Source organism: Diabrotica virgifera, chromosome 6 (assembly GCF_917563875.1).
Source record: "Diabrotica virgifera virgifera chromosome 6, PGI_DIABVI_V3a".
NCBI classification, from domain to species: domain Eukaryota; kingdom Metazoa; phylum Arthropoda; class Insecta; order Coleoptera; family Chrysomelidae; genus Diabrotica; species Diabrotica virgifera.
In genome coordinates, this window is record NC_065448.1 from 184,424,149 (window position 1) to 184,441,411 (window position 17,263).

At 35.0% G+C, this 17,263-nt stretch overlaps 1 protein-coding gene across 1 annotated transcript; it reads left to right on the forward strand.

Annotated features, from left to right (window-relative positions):
* The first annotated feature begins 1,177 nt into the window (after positions 1-1,177).
* On the forward strand, positions 1,178-2,008 carry LOC126886256 (uncharacterized). The gene is made up of 2 exons (XM_050653123.1): positions 1,178-1,229; positions 1,383-2,008. The coding sequence occupies exons 1-2, from the start codon at positions 1,178-1,180 to the stop codon at positions 2,006-2,008; spliced, it is 678 nt and encodes a 225-aa protein (XP_050509080.1).
* The last annotated feature ends 15,255 nt before the right edge of the window (positions 2,009-17,263 follow it).

A 17,263-nucleotide genomic window follows, 5' to 3' on the forward strand; every position in this document is an offset into this window, starting at 1 on the left:
ACTCAGAAATATTTCACTCTAGTTAAGTACTACTTTTGTTTATATTGCTTATGCATCAATAATTCCAGTGTCTTGAAACTTTAATAAAATATAAACATTTTCCATTTCTAAACTGCCAACAAACTAAAACTAAAAGTTTGTTTGCGACTGTCCAAATTCCTAATCTAGTTTTACATGAACTCATCCCATAAACCTTTAATCCACGTCATTTATTATATACAATTTGGAAAGCACACCGCTTGAAATATGTTCCCAAACTTTTGCCGCCCTCACACATTGCGAATTATATCTCCTCTAATTTATCAAATAAATTGAAGAATTTTTCTCCAGGATTTGGTGGCCTGAAAGCGGCTGACGAGCAGAGCACGATCCTATGAAAAAATGGTCATTAGTTCGATTCGGCACGAGGGATTTAGGTGACACTTCTGTCTTTAGATTTGATCAAACGATATTATCGGGAAATTATACAAGGTTTGCACAAGAAGTTCAATAAAATAATGTCTTACATTTAAACCTATAGCGATACTCTTTAATTACCATTTTTGCTAATTTTAATTTTAATAATTTTTATCAGAACGAAATAATACGGGTCATGTAAAAGTCACAGTTAATATACAAACCAGATGCGAAGAAAGACACGGATTTATGAAAATAAATGCATCCCTAACCATATGGTTTTTGGTGTGTTCAGGTTAACAAATTGAATTCTCCATAAATTAATTACCATATCAGACCATATGTGTCAACAACTCACAAAGGACATGCACTCGAGACGTTTTTTAAAGCTGCAGAAGTGTTTCTGTTTTTAAACGTCAGATCTAAATAATTTATTGCCGTCTTCGGGCCATATTGTAGAAAGGCATACATCGATATAATAGTGTTGTGGTTTTAGCCAGTCTCTTCACAGCATGCGAACAATGCAGACAAACCCTTGGCTCGCTAACAATCGACCCTCTTCCGAGATCTAAGCAAACACCTTTTTTTTACCAAAATAAATAAATATTTTACTGTTCGTTTGTCATACTTATTTTTATTATTTCAAATAATTGTTTCCGTCAACATACACCAACGGAACATTATATTGGTGACCCCGCGAATATTTAAAACGCCGCGAAAATTTAAAAAGTTAGTGTTAATAATATACTTTTGCCAATTTTAAATACAGTGAACATCGAAAATGACGGATAGTACCAGTGCCAATATCAGCGCTTCAGTGCGTCAAGATAACAGTGCTTCAGTTGATCGGATTTCAGTTAAAATCCCACTGTTTTGGCCCAACGATCCTGAAATTTGGTTCCTGCAAGTGGAAAATTAATTTACACTGGCAAACATAACAAGTGACGCCACAAAATTTGACTACATAGTTGCTAATCTCGAAACAGCTTACATATCAGAAGTTGGGGACATCATTGTGTCACCACCAGCTACAGAAAGGTATGTAAAATTAAAGTCAGAGTTAATTAAGAGACTTAGTGCATCACAGCAACAAAAAATTAAGAGACTACTTGAGCATGAAGAATTAGGCGATCGAAGACCTTCTAAATTCTTACGACATCTACAGTCTTTAGCAGGCACAACAGTACCAGATAATATTGTAAGATCTCTGTGGTTAGGTAGACTGCCATCGTCTACACAGGCTATCCTAGCTACTCAAGCTAAAGCTAGTTTGGACGCAGTTGACGAGCTAGCTGACACAATCTCCGAAGCTATAGCTCCTAGCGTCCATATTTCAGAAGTTCCCAACGCGCGTGAAAGTACCATCGATATATTGACAGCCGAATTAGCTGAAATGAAAATTCAGCTAGCTAGTTTGTCGCAGGCTCAAGCACAAACTAATACATACCGTCGTAACCGCAGCAACTCAAGAGGCAGACCTTATCCTAGAGACAGAAGCTATAGCAGGGAACGTAATAGTGACATTTGTTGGTATCACTACCGTTTTGGTGACCAGGCTCAAAAGTGCTCTCCTCCGTGCAAGCATCAGGGAAACATCGCGGGCAGTCGGTAGGTGCGACATCCGATCCAAGCCCAAAGTCTCGCCGCCTTTATGTAACAGACTATGATACTAAAAAAACAATTGTTAATCAACACCGGTGCCCATCTGTGCGTTTTTTCCGCGGAAATTTCCGCGGTTATGTGAATTTGACTTGAAACATCGGACTACAGCGTGATTTTATGTGGCGATTCGTAGTGGCGGACATTTCAAAGCCTATCATTGGAGCTGATTTTCTTTCCCATTCCGCTCTCCTAGTGGACATTGCCAACCAGTGCTTAGTAGACAGTACGACGACCCTTCGAACAAAGGGACTCGTTAAAGAGTGTTTAGATGGCAGCGTAAATACTATCGCGGAAGTGTCGCGTTACCTTAAACTGTTGCTACGATTTCTGAAAATCACGCGACACACCAGTATCGTGAAAGACATTCAGCATCAAACCAAGCACCACATTGATACAACACCAGGTCCACCTGTTTTTTCGAAGCCTCGACGATTAGCAGCTGACAAACTGCAATGGGCTAAAAAATAGTTTGAAAATCTTCTACGGCTAGGCATCATAAGACCATCAAAAAGTAACTGGTCTGCTCCACTGCATATGGTCCCGAAGAAAGGTGAGGAATGGAGACCCTGCGGAGATTATCGACGTCTAAACTAAAGAACAGTTCCAGATCGATATCCAATTCCGCACATCGAGGACTTCGGTCAGTCGCTAGGTGGTAAGACAATCTTCTCTACAATAGATTTAGTTAGAGCATACAACCAGATACCAGTAGCCACCGAAGACATACCAAAGACCGCCGTTACCACACTGTTTGGGCTGTACGAGTATTTAAATATGCCTTTTGGTTTACGAAACGCAGTACAGACCTTCCAGCGTTTTATAGATGAGATTTTACGTGGTCTATACTTCGCCTACGCCTACATCGACGACATTCTCATTGCATCAGAATCCGAAGAGCAGCATATGTCGCACTTGGAAGAAATTTTCAAAATGCTCAAGCAATTCGGCGTTGTGGTAAATCCAGCAAAGTGTCAATTCGGCAAAAACGAGATTACCTTTTTGGGATATACAGTATCAGATGGAGGACTCACACCTCCACAAGAAAAAGTAGCAGCTGTACAAAATTTCACCCAGCCGAAAACAGTGAAAGACCTAGGCAGATTTCTAGGTATGTTAAACTTCTACCGAAGTTTCATACCCAACGCAGCTGAGCTACAAGCACCACTACATAATGCCCTAAAAGGTAATGTCAAAGGAAAAGTACCAATCGAATGGACACCACAGCGAATCAAAGCCTTTGACGACTGCAAAAACAGTTTAGCTAACGCTGCTTTACTGAGCCACCCTGTAAACGATGTTGATATCTCCATCACTTGTGACGCTTCTGATTTTTGTGCTGGAGCTGTACTAGAACAAAAAATGGATACAGGTATCTATGAAACCTTTAGCTTTCTTTTCTAAGAAATTCTCACCTAGCGAAAAGAAATATAGTGCATACGACAGAGAACTACTAGCTATATATCTAGCCATAAAACACTTCATACATATAATCGAAGGCAAGGACATAACGATATACACAGACCAGGAACCAATCACCTTCGCCTTTACTCAGAAGCTAGATAAATGTAGTCCTAGACAGTTTAGATATTTAGACTATATAGGACAGTTTTGCACTAACATTCAACACATTTCTGGATTAACAAATATTGTGGCAGACGCACTATCTCGAGTCGATAGCATCAAGAAAGATATCGACATCATGGACTTAGCTCTCGCACAAGAAACTGATCCAGAATTGCAAACTTTTTTAAGTGAGAAAACATCACTGCAAATGAAAAAAATACGCTTTTCCGAATAAAACGTGAGTTTGTGCTGTGACATATCAACATCTACAGCCAGACCATTTGTACCGAAACCACTTCGAATGGCAATTTTTCGCACCATACATAACCTAGGACATCCCGGAATCAACAGTTCTGTGAAGATGATCACACAGCGATATGTTTGGCCATCCATTAAATCAGATGTGAAGAAATGGACTCGAGCGTGTATACAGTGCCAAAAATCGAAAATATCGCGCCACATTGTTTCACCTACTGGAAGTTTTCTACCACCTTACAGCCGATTCGAACATGTCCGCATAGACATTATAGTGATGCCGGTTTCAGAAGGAAACAGATACTGTCTAACATGCGTCGACCGTTTCACACGTTGGCCAGAAGCTTTCCCGATGCCTAATCAAGAAGCAGACACAGTAGCCAGAACATTTTTTTCTAGTTGGATAGCTCGTTTTGGCACTCCCAAACGCATCACAACAGATCAAGGCCGACAATTCGAATCGCATATTTTCAAATCAATCTGAAAATTAACTGGAACTACCTATTTAAGGACAACCGCCTATCATCCTCAAGCAAATGGTATGGTAGAAAGGTTTCACCGACAGTTAAAAGTAGCAATTCGATGTCATGAAAACATTCGATGGACCGAAAGCCTACCTTCAGTGTTACTGGGCATACGAGCAGCGTGGAGAGAAGATTTAGGTACTTTAGCCGCCGAACTCGTGTGCGGAGAACCATTGTGTTTGCCAGGTGAACTATTGTTTTCGTCGCAAAGAAACACCGACGACAGTGCTCACATATACCTAAAAACACTTCGAAACCATTTCGAAAACCTCCGTCCTACGCAACCGTCGCATCATGGATCCAAAAGCACCTTCATTTTCAAATACATGAAAACCACCTCTCATGTTTTCATCCCCGTGATACAATCAAAAGCAGCTTAGAAAACCCATATCACGGCCCTTTTCCTGTAGTCAAACGAGGTGACAAGAGTTTTGTCGTCCGTGTAAATGGAAGAGAAACAACAATTTCCATAGACAGATTGAAGCCAGCGTACGAACTTCACGAAAGTACCCATCACGAACCAGAAAAAATGACAGTATCTGTTATATCTGCAGATTGAATAAGTAGAACATTTCGATAAATATATTTTGACAACTAATAAAATATGAACTGACATAACTACATATAATATTACATAACAACTGCTATAAATAGAGGAGGATACTATAATCTCCCACGCTATTTTGAACTTAAAAAAATAGAAAAGAATTAAAAACCTAAATCTAAAATCTTGACTTGAAAAATCGAATTCGTTCAGATCTTCTTAACTGTGGAAGATCATTACGTTCTTCAACAGCAGGTTCATTAATGGGTACCGCAGCAGGTTCAATAATGGGTACCGCAGCAGGTTCATTAATGGGTACCAGTTCATTATCAGGATGATCAGGTTCTATCATTGGATCTACATTTTCGTTGATTGGATTTGGATGTAAATGGACTGGAGGTTGGATAGATGGCAGAAGATGCAGGGGGAGTTCTTGATACTGTGGCTGATAATGAATTACTTCTGGTTCGTTTACAAAGGTTACATTCTTTTTAGGTACCATGGTTTTACGAATTTGGTCAATGTGACGTTTTAAACAATAGCCATCATCAAGTTGGACTTCGTAAGGTAACAATCCATACTTTTTAACAATTGTGCCAAATTTCCAAAGTTCCTGGTTACCTTGGTAATACCGTACTTGTACTCTCTCCCCCACATTTAATTGTCTTGCACCATTGGGTTGATTTTCTGATCTTCTAAGTTTTGGTGGACGTAGTGCGTCGAGTTTGATTCTTAAACATCTGTTCAGGTACATTTCAGCTGGTGATTTTCCACAGGAAAGTGGTGTCGCTCTATATTTTAAAAGAATTTCTTGTACTTTCTTACTCATGCGTAAACGATCAGTAGACATAGCTTTTAGTCTCATTTTTAGGGTTTGAACGTCTCGTTCAGCTAAGCCGTTTGTAGCAGGATGACCAGGAGCAATAAGCTTTTGAAAAATACCATGAGTTTTTGAAAATTTTTTAAATTGATCACTTACAAAAATTGTAGCGTTGTCTGACACCATAACCTGAGGATATCCGTGAGTAGAACATATCTCTAACAGAAGATCGATGGTTTTTTCTGATGTTGGCGCATCCCTAAGAATTTTGATTTCAGCCCAGCGTGATTTAGCGTCAACCACAACAAAAAAATAAAAACCTTGGAATGGACCCGCATAATCAATATGGATGCGGTCCCAATTTTCTCTTGGAGTATCCTAGTGGTGCAGTGGAGCTTTTGAAGGTGATTTTCGAATTTCAGCGCAAGGTTGACATGACTTGACCATAATTTCAATGTCTTTGTCAATGTTTTTCCAATAGCAATACTTTCTTGCAAGTTGTTTCATCTTTGTAATACCTATGTGAGTTCTGTGGAGTTCCGATAGGACCAGTCGTTGGAGTTGAGTTGGAATAACAATTCTCTGACCTTTAAAAAGGATCTCGTCTTCTAAAATAAAATCATGTTCATTTTGATTTTGTGATTTTAAATCAGATTTAATTCTTGATAAAATAGGATCTTCGTCTGTGGCATCTTTGATATTTTGATAGGTTAGATCGTATGTTGAAATTCCTTTTATTGACTCATGACAGATAGATTTAATTTCTTCGTTGAGAATTTTTTCTAAAGAAGATGAAGGTTGATTGATAGAAGCTCTAGAAAATCAGTCGACGTTAACGTGATCAGAAGATTTTCTGTATTCGACTTCGTAATCAAATCCTGATAAAAATGATGCATATCGAAGTAGTCTAGCAGAAGTTATTGAAGGTAATTTTGAATTTTGATGAAAAATTCTCGTTAGAGGGCTGTTATCAGTGATGAGTTTAAACTTACGCCGAAAAAGATACATGAAGAAGTGATTTACTGAAAACATAATTGCAAGTGTTTCTCTGTCTAACTGACTATAATTTTGTTCACATTTGGTAAGAGATCTTGAAGCAAATGAGATAGGCCTTTCGATTCCATCAATAACATGAGATAGTACCCCTGCAACACCGGTTGGACTTGCATCACAAGCTAATACTACGGGCAAACTTGGGTCATATGGAATTAGAACTTGATCACTCGCAATTTCCTCTTTTATGATTTACCTCGTCGCCAATTTGTTATATCTGCAGATTGAATAAGTAGAACATTTCGATAAATATATTTTGACAACTAATAAAATATGAACTGACATAACTGCATATAACATTACACAACAACTGCTATAAATAGAGGAGGATACTATAGTATCCAACAAAACAAACAGCAGACCTAAGAGAAAGGCAAGATTTACCGGAAGTTATCAAGAAAGTGTAGGTTAACAGTGAATTCAGTGATTTTTCTTTCTCCTCGTATAAACATTGCGTTGTTTTATTTCCTGTTATTTTCAATTTTCATCATATGTATATATTACGTATTATCTATCATCTTAGTCTCTCGGAGGGGGCTATATAGCGATACGTTTTAATTAATTGATTGGTTGACTTACCTGTTAAGGAGGGACAATCATAATTGTCCTATCTTACATTTCGAACATTTGTACTTATGTAGTGGTCTTTTCGGGCCGCTGATCACAGTTTAAAGAAGCAGAAGAAGAAAAAGAAGATTATTAAGCTTCTTGACAAGTGACGTCCGCTCATCACTGTTTTTTTTTATATTTTTATCGCACAAGACATGGGTGGGTTCAAAAGGATCAATGGGGGGGAGCGTACAAATGTTCGAAATGTAAGATAGGACAATTATGATTGTCCCTCCTTAACAGGTAAGTCAACCAATCAATTAATTGTCCTTCACATAACATTTCGAACATTTGTACTTATGGTAGGCTGTTGAAAGATTAAACAATATTGTGCGATAAATAAACAAAAGTACATTGCAATCCAAAAATGAATAGTACTTAGTAATTTTTTTTTTTTTTTTTTTTTTTTAGAAACTTTACACAAAATATATACATATGTATACCTAACTAACATATTAGAGCAATTATTAATTAAGATTCATGTTTATATTTTAATTATATGAGATGTGTACCTTCAACCAGGTACAAATAAACATAATAAGAAAATTAATGTTCTTACTAATATTAGTAACCTACACATGTAATATAATTACAATTACATACAATTACATGGACTCACCAGACAATACGGTTTTGCAAAGAGTCCGTAATCTTTTGCTAGAGGTTTATTATAAAAAATATTGAATACTTGAGAATTTTCTGTCCATCTCGCCGTCTCTCTAATATCTTCTATAATCCAGTTCTAACTCCCGCTGAGGTAGATGCATGTCTGACACTATACACTTCAAAAATATTAGTGTCTATATTTTTAATTTAAAAAAATGTTATATCCATCTACTCAACGTCTGGGTAGATGTTGCTTTCTACGTCTCTTTTTTTTTTGTTTTTAGTTATAAACAAATTGTCTTCCGATTGAGGACGAATGTTTTAGAAATCTCTAAACACTCTCAACTGTGTTTTTTGTTTTAAATAGGTTGCTATTTGTTTATTTATTATTATTATTATTTTTTGGGGAAGTCTTTATTCTATGTTATATCAAAATGTCAATTTTATCTTGATCCATGAAAATATTCTGAATTTTTATTAGGTACAGGATTTGCAACCTCTGAACTGAAGTGAGTGCAATCAACATTACAAGTTTGTAAGTAAGATCTTTCAGGGAAAGACTTGTGAGACGAAATAATGTTTCTAAATAAAGTAATACTGGTAGAGGGTCCCAAGTTAATTAATATTTGGGCAATTAAGGTTTGAGGTTATATATACATTTGTAAAAAAAATTTAAAAATGTTTTTATAATATTCTAGGATATCTTCTATCAACGCCAATGCAGCACTGTGAATGTTTATACGAGCTATAATTATAATCCTGTTCTACGATAGATTTAATAAAATTAAAATTTGATAATTCATAAGCAAAATGGTTACTATTTTATACTAAACCGTCGCCATCTCTTGAAAACTGTATCATACAGATTTAGTGATTTGTTGTAATAGTTGGGATCGAATCCTCAGGAATGCCTTTTCTTAAAAAGCTTGCCTGACAAGAATATGGAAACCCAAAGGATGTCCTGGATATAAAAGCCCAAATAAAAATTCTAGATTAAATTTTTATCAGGTCCATAATTATCTTTTTGGTTGTGTAAGGTGTGGTTGTCAATGGTTGTGTACCAAGGCTGAAAAACATAAAATTTAAATCCATGCCAATCTAGAGTTAAGGCATTGGCTTTCTCTGATCCGGGGTCAGGGTTCAAAATTACATACCTTGCACATTTTTTTTTTTTTTTTTTTAGGATATGTGGCAGACATATCGATTTCTGGAATAAGAAGCTGCTCAAAAATTATAGTAACACAATTATCACTTAAAGAATACCTACTCTGTTTCAATTTTTAAAGATCTTGATTCTGAGTCAGGCAAAAGCATTTTTTTTTACTGTTATAGATGCAAAAATAATTTTTAAATTCCTATTTTCACAGAATTATTAAACTTATCTGCAAATGTTGAGTACTGTACACTACCCATCTTGTTATTGCAAGACACAGCTGTTGCGTTATTTATTCCTAGCAAAATGTTACAATTCCTATATTCGTTCAAAAAGGATTTCAAGCCACTATATGCTGCTAGTAACTGAAGTACATTTATATGTAGTTGTTGTTCATGACTCCAAAAACCATGAGTTTTGTTATCAATGCAGCATACCCGCCATGCTAAAAGATATATGCATCGCAAAATATTTCAAGTACATAATTGGATTATTTTATATTTTGCTCACTAATTGGTTTTTTATTTAACCACCAATTGTAATCGTTTTTAAGTATTTAGGTATGGTCATTTCAGTGTTATAACTATTAGTTTAAGAAAGAGGCTACTTTTCTTTTTTATTTATATATATATATATATATATATATATATATATATATATATATATATATATATATATATATATTTAGTATAATTTTCCATATGTAACTTCCATAAATGGACTAACTGTTACAAACTGACCGATTAAGGCTGCAAATGATCATATTTTACATGTACTTTTATTTTTGATGTTCTGAATACTATTAGATATTTTTTTTTTTTTTTTTTTTTGTCAGCAGGTGCAAAATATATCAGGTTCGAATCAAACGTAAAACCAAGAAAAGTTATATTTTGTGTGGGTGAAAGTATACTTTTCCTTTTTTTTTTTATTTATAGTAAATCCCAAGCAGAAAAACATAGAAAATGTTTAAACAATATTTTCTTTACATTTTAAATATGATTTTGAAATTGGTAAATGGTCCTCTAAAAAATTGACAAAAGTAAAGCCTCCTGTTATTAGATTATTTAGGGCTGGTTTTAAAGTTTTTGTAAATATAAAAGCCGAGATATTATTCAAACCAAACGGTAAACAGTTTAATTAATATAAAAAAGTTCTGTACTTAAATTTTAAATATTTTTTAGAATTTTAATGAACAGGAATAGCAAAATAGACAACTTTTAAATCTATTTTTGCCATAACCCTTGAAAATGAGCTTGAGGACTGACCTATTATAGTCTTCCAGCTTAAAATATGTGGCTTCTATAAAGCAATTCAATTGTTTTAAATTCAAAACAAAATCTCTGATTTCCGTCCTTTTTGGGCACAAAAAACTACGAAAAATAAATTGTCCTTTTGTATGTGAAGAAGGAGAAATAGTAATTTTTAATTACTTTTCAAGTATTTTTTTTTTTTTTTTTTTTTTTTTTTGGTCATACGACCAGTTTGGGTCTATGAGAACTTTTGGTGCTCTCTCTTCAGAGGGCGTTGTTTTAAATAAAATATTAAAACCTTAGACCCAACTTAAAACTTTCTTATCTGAAGTAATCCCTTTCCATATTTTAATACAGTTAGCAATATTACCCTATTAATTTTTATTGACCTTTAGTATGACATCCTGGTTGTTCTCATTTGCTTTTGGTACTGCTGTCTGTTCGATTGTTTGTATCTCGATGCTAGTAGAGGGTCATTTGAGTACTGACTTTGTCCAAATCTTGGTCTGCTCAAGGTTGGATTGAAGTTTAAACGCTGCTGATTAAAGTTGCTAGATTCTGAAAGAACTCTTGATGGATGCTGAGTGGAAACAGCAGCTTGGCTTTGTGGTACAGTTTTTGGATAAACAGTGGTCTTTTGTGGCTTCGTAATGACGTCGAGATGACTTAATAAAGCTGATTTTGTATCTTTGTTTAATATTTTTGACAAAACCAAACAAAAATTTATTGTAAGTACACTTACTAACTTTGTAATATCAAGGTAGACGATAAAAATCAATGCAGAATGTGCAAAAAGTAGTTAAATATATTTTATTCTATTCTAAACTTCTGGGCTACTATAAGTAACTCTGCGAAATAGGAGTAGCTCAAAATAAAGATTTTCTGGGCTACTAAAAAAAAGTACCCTCTTCTAGTTTTATTGTTTGAGGACAAACCAAACAAACATTTAATGAAAGCAGTAAACTTACTACCCTCGTAATATGAAATCTAGCCAAAATGTGCACAAAGTAGTTGAATAAATACATTTTATTGTATTCTAAACTTCTGGGCTACCTTAGAGTACCTCGGAGAAATAGAAGCAGATAAAATAATCATAAAGATTGTCTGGGCTGCTAAAAAGTACCCTCTGCTGTAATTTTATTGTTTGAAGACAAACCAAACAATAAACTTGGTGTAATTAAACTTGCTTGTAATCTTAAATCGAAGTAGAATTTACAAAAGTAGTGAAATAAATATAATTATATTGTATTCCAAACTGCTGGGCTACTGTAAAAATACCTCTGAGAAATAGAAGCAGATAAAATGATCATAAAGATCGTCTAGGCTACTAAAAAATACCTCTGCTCTAGTTTTATTGTTTGAACACAAAACCAAACAAATAATTTAGTGCAAGTAAACTTGCTTGTAACGTGAAATCGAAGTAAAATTTACAAAAGCAGTTAAACTAATATATTTTGTTCTATTCTAAACTTCTGGACTACTGTAGAGTACCTCGGAAAAATAGAGGCAGGTCAAATAATCATAAAGATTTTTTGGGCTGCTTAAAAACACCCCTGCTCTAATTTTATTGGTAAACCCTTTATTTTGTTCTATTTTAAACCTTTGGGCTATAATTTTATTGTTAAACCCCTAATAATTTAGTCTGTATTACTTTGGGCTACCTTAAGTTATCCTTATTGACACAAACAATATAAATTTTTGCATAATATCATGTCTGTCGGACATTTTGCTACAAAATAAACATTAATAGGAAAATCAGAGCAGTGTGGCAACATAGCGCCTGTTACATTTCTGTGTGTTTTGACAAATACTATTGACGTTTTGAGTATTTCGAATAGGGAAGAAGGCGAGATATAGTAACTATGACAACAGAGAAAATATATTGATAACAACAAAATAGGACCCCAAGTTTGAATTTGATTAAAATTGTCATTTCGTAAATATTAAATATTTATAGTTCGATCTATTCACACATAATTTAATTTATCTAACATAAAATAATTCAAAAATATCTTATAAATAACTTGGTCTTTTGGGATAAAACCCAAAAATATCATATAAATACCTTAACTCTACCAGTTTCTGTTGCAAATTTTCATATTTCCGCCTCTTTCGGGATACATAATTATTCTCTGATGACTTTTGTTGTATTTTAAACACTTTCTAATAATTTTTATAAAACTATTTGGAAACCACTTGTGATCAGTACAGGCACAGAAAAAAAACAGTGATGAGCGGACGTCACTTGTCAAGAAGCTTAATAATCTTCTTTTTCTTCTTCTGCTTCTTTAAACTGTGATCAGCGGCCCGAAAAGACCACTACATAAGTACAAATGTTCGAAATGTTATGTGAAGGACAATTACTATTTTTTCTAATTTTAATTTTAATAATTTTTCTCAAACCGAAATAATATGGGTCATGTAAAAGTCACAGTTAATATACAAACCGGATGCTAAGAAAGACATGGTTTTACGAAACGAAATGCATCCCTAACCTTATGGTTTTTGGTGTGTTCAGTTTAACAAGATGAATTCCCCATAAATTAATTACCATATCAGATCATATGTGTCAACAACTCACAAAGGACATGCATTCGAGACGTTTCTTAAAACTGCAGAAGTGTTTCTGTTTTTAAACGCCATATCTAAATAATTTATTGCCCTCTTCGGGCCATATTTTATAAAGGCCTACATCGATATAATAGTGTTGTGGTTTTAGCCAGTCTCTTCACAGCATGCGAACAATGCAGACAAACCCTCGGCTCGCTAATAATCAACCCTTTTCCGAGATCTAAGCAAACACCTTTTTTGTTACCAAAATAAATAAATGTTTTGCTGTTAGTTCGTTTGTCACACTTATTTTTATTATTTCAAATAATTGTTTCCGTCAACATACACCAACGGAACATTATAAACCGTAATAATCACAAGAAGAATAATAAGACAATAGAACGAGTTCAGAAACAAACGATTATACCAAAGAAATCAGAATTGGAATAGAAAAGGTTAGAATTGCATTCAATAATATAAAACAAATATTATGTAGTGGAAACCTCAACCTAAATCTTAGAAGACGAGTACCAAGTGTTATGTATTTTCTGTTATTTTGTATGGTGTGGAGACATGGACTCTTAATAAACAATGTGTCAATAAATTAGAAGCATTTAAAATGTGGACAATGTGAGCCAAATGTGGAACAAATGTGGGCATCGAAGAATGCTGAGAATCTCCTGGACAGACAAAATAACTAATGAAGAAGTACTAAAAAGAATAGAGAACAGCAGCGAGATACTGGATTCCATAAAAATAAGAAAACTACAATATTTGGGTCATATAACACGTGGTGACAGATATTAACTCCTAAAATGAATAATGCAGGGAAAGATTCAAGGAAGGCGCAGCATAGGTAGAAGAAAAATACCTGGCTGAGAATTCTCAGAGAATGGTTTGGATGCAGCTCAACTGAACTCTTTCGGGCTGTAGTGTCAAAAGGTAAAATAACAATGATGATTGCCAACCTTCGTCGCGGAGATGGCACGTAAAGAAGAATAATCACAAGAAGATATCTTCGCTGTGAAATTAAACCGGTAAATACAAAAGAGACATTTTTCACCAGAACATTCCAAAGATTTTGCTATTAATTTTTTTATCGCATTTGCATGAATAAAAATCCTGAAAGGTCTAGCTTGTTGAAGTATTCGCAAAACATAACCAGATTATCCTAAATATATTATAACTTAATCCAGGGAAATCAGCAGTTATGTCAGAATGATTAATTATGTGATGGCAGTTTGCATTAAGCCACAGTGGCAAGACTGCTTATAATGTATTCCTTGCCAACTTTATAAACATCAACGTGGACCCCTTTAAGTTATAAGAATTTGTGATTCGTAATTTGTAATATCAGCTAGAGCTATATTTTTTTGGGTACATAGGAAACCAAAGTACAGTAAAACCTGTCAATAATGGTCACTAAAAATGACAGAATTATTGGCCGATATAAAAAGGTGGCCGCTAATACCAGGTTTTGTCGTCCACAAATTTTGGTTTGGGCCGGCTTGTTCAGGAGGCCGTTAACACAGGTTTTACTGTACATTTTTCTTGACATGCAAAAAATATTTTTTGATTTGGACGCGGATGGTTGCAATTCTTGTGAAACAAAGCGCGTACTTTTATGCAGTGTACCACAAAATGTACCTGATATTTTTTATCTTCTTACCTTCTCCCCTCTTTAGTTAAAAAAATTACTGAACCGTAAAAATCTCGTTAAAATTTTGAATGTGTCTCTGGAAATATATGCTGGAATAATTTGGCGAGAGTACGCAGGATTGTATGTAAATACCATTTCTACTGGTTCGTGGTCGCTTTGAAAGGCTCCTTTTATTAATCCAACGCCGATAAAAGCTTGAAATTTCAAAACAGTTATAGGAAACAATTTTTTATGATTATCCAGGTTTTCAGTATTCCAAGCATTATAAAAGATCTTCTGGGTCAAAAGGTTTCTCTCAATATTAATATCCATCTCATTTTTGAAAAGGACAACCCAAACAACTCTTTTATTATAGAGACGCTTGAACTATAATTTATTAGGGCACGTTTACATGTGCAAGTGTCATGTGAATGTGCCCTTAGTACAGGACAAACTTTTATTTCGTTATAATTACGACGTTTTTTGAATCTACGTAAAGATACTTTTGCGCACTTAGTACTGTGCTTACTTGTGTACTGAGGTAGTACAGTGTCATCGTTATCTTCCAATAGAGGAACTTCAAACGAATTCCCGTCACCTAGGAGTTCGTCAGATTCAATTTCGTGAAGCAATTCTCTACCACTGGCCTCGTAACTATTTTGTTAGGTTGGTACTTTTTGACCACTTTTTGCATTGTATTGGAAATGACACCAGAAAAAATTACTACAATAGAAATTCGGGTGAAAATACATAATTGCCTTTTTTAATGAGTAAGATGCATCCAAAAGTGCATAAACATATCAATATCGGTATATAAAGGGCCAGATTTTTGTTAGTCGAGGGTTTTTGGAATCGCTTAATATGAATATGCCATCAAAACTGACCCCCAGATCACCTGGTGCCAGGCCCGCCGAGAGGGGGGTACAGGCGGTACATTTTACCGGGGCCCGGGAATGTAACGGGCCCGGCGTCGACCAGACCAAAGACGTACTTTTTCCCATTTTTTTGCTCCTCACTTTATGTGCATAATGCGTTTAGTTAATACTCAGCTATATTTAATATAACCTTTACCTCTATTTTGATATACATAAATATAAGGCTCAGTATTGAGGCGACTGATAATTATGAGCCCGACGCAATATTTCGCTGTGAAATATTTAATATTGTCATATATTGTATAATAAGCAACTTAACCAGAAGACATTCTGAGATGAAGATAATATTGAGATTGAGATTAAGATTAATATTAAGAGTATTAAGAAAATAAAATGGTATATTGCGCGACTTTTATAAAGAAGACGATAGAGAGATATACAAGGAGAATATTTGTGAATCTCAACTTTCTCCAATAGATTTACTTAATAAAATTAAACATCCCAAATTGGAATTATTATTTTCTAACGTCGTTATAGCGTCAACAATAGGTATTTAGTACATTATCGGTGGTAGTCGCAAAAGGGAAAATATTTTACTTTTCTTTCTCGCATAAAAAATGCTATGAGACCTACAATGAAACAGGATCGGTTAACTGGCCTACCAACTTTGTGCATTGAGAATGATTTGGTAAAATCATGTGATTTTTCGAAAATTATAGACAATCATAAAACTTGACTTAAATTGCTATAAAAATATAATCAAAATTTAATAAAAGTTATATTTGAAATGTTTCTTATTATTTATTATTAATTAGTTTATTTCTGTAAAAATTGGACCATTTTTTCGCTCTTAACTTTTTGCCGGGCCCGCTCTTCACTTCTTAGAGGGGGCACGCTCATCTCTCTCGGCGGCCCTGCCTGGTGCCCATGGTCCCTGGTAAGGCACATCTGGAGTTTCCAGAGTTTTCGGCGTTAAATTGATAAAAACAGACTACTCGGGAGTTTTTGCGGTTAATGAACACGAAAATGCCATTAAAACCGATCTCCGAAGTACCTTGAGTCCAATTTCTAAATTTCCATCACTAAACTGTTGCAAACAGAGTACTTGGGCATAGCAGTCACATTGGGTCAGTTTTGTTATTGTTTTCGTGGTCGCTAACCCAAAAACTCCCGAGTTATCTGTTTGCATCAAACGCATAGCTCCTTGGCCCCCGGCAAAGGAGGGCACCGCAGGCGCACCCATTTGGTTGACCGTGCATGGATTTAAAACGAGGAAAATAAAAATATGTATTTTAAAAGCAAATCCTAACGAAATATTTTCAAATTACACAATTTTAAAAAGACCTTACAGGGGCACCCTATACCTTAACATAAAGTTTTAATTTTTCACTGGGGAAATTAGTTTTTTCGACTAAAATGCAATTGGAACAGAACAAGGGCCCCTGAGACCTCAGTAAAGCTGGGTCTCCGGAGACCCTAACATCTTCTTCTTCTTCTTCTTTTTGTATAGACATGACTCTATCTGTTTTTTCAATGTGCCTCTAGTAAATTGTCGTTTCATCGTCGTGGTCTTCCCACTGATCGTCTTACTATTGGGGAACAGTCTCTCGTTGAACTGACTATCCTATTTGTTGTCATTCGGCTTATGTGGTCATTCCATTCTATTCTTCTGTTTCTTACTCAGTTATTAATGTTATACACCTTGCATCTCTGTCGTATATCTGTACTTCTAACTCTGTCCCATAGAGTCTTACCATCGATTTT

Bases quoted from the DNA above. Each gene is read 5' to 3' on its own strand.
- LOC126886256 (XM_050653123.1), top strand. From the start codon at position 1,178: ATGACGGATAGTACCAGTGCCAATATCAGCGCTTCAGTGCGTCAAGAT. The intron at 1,230-1,382 runs GTGCTTCAGTTG...ATCTCGAAACAG, and splicing joins TTCAGTGCGTCAAGATAACA to CTTACATATCAGAAGTTGGG.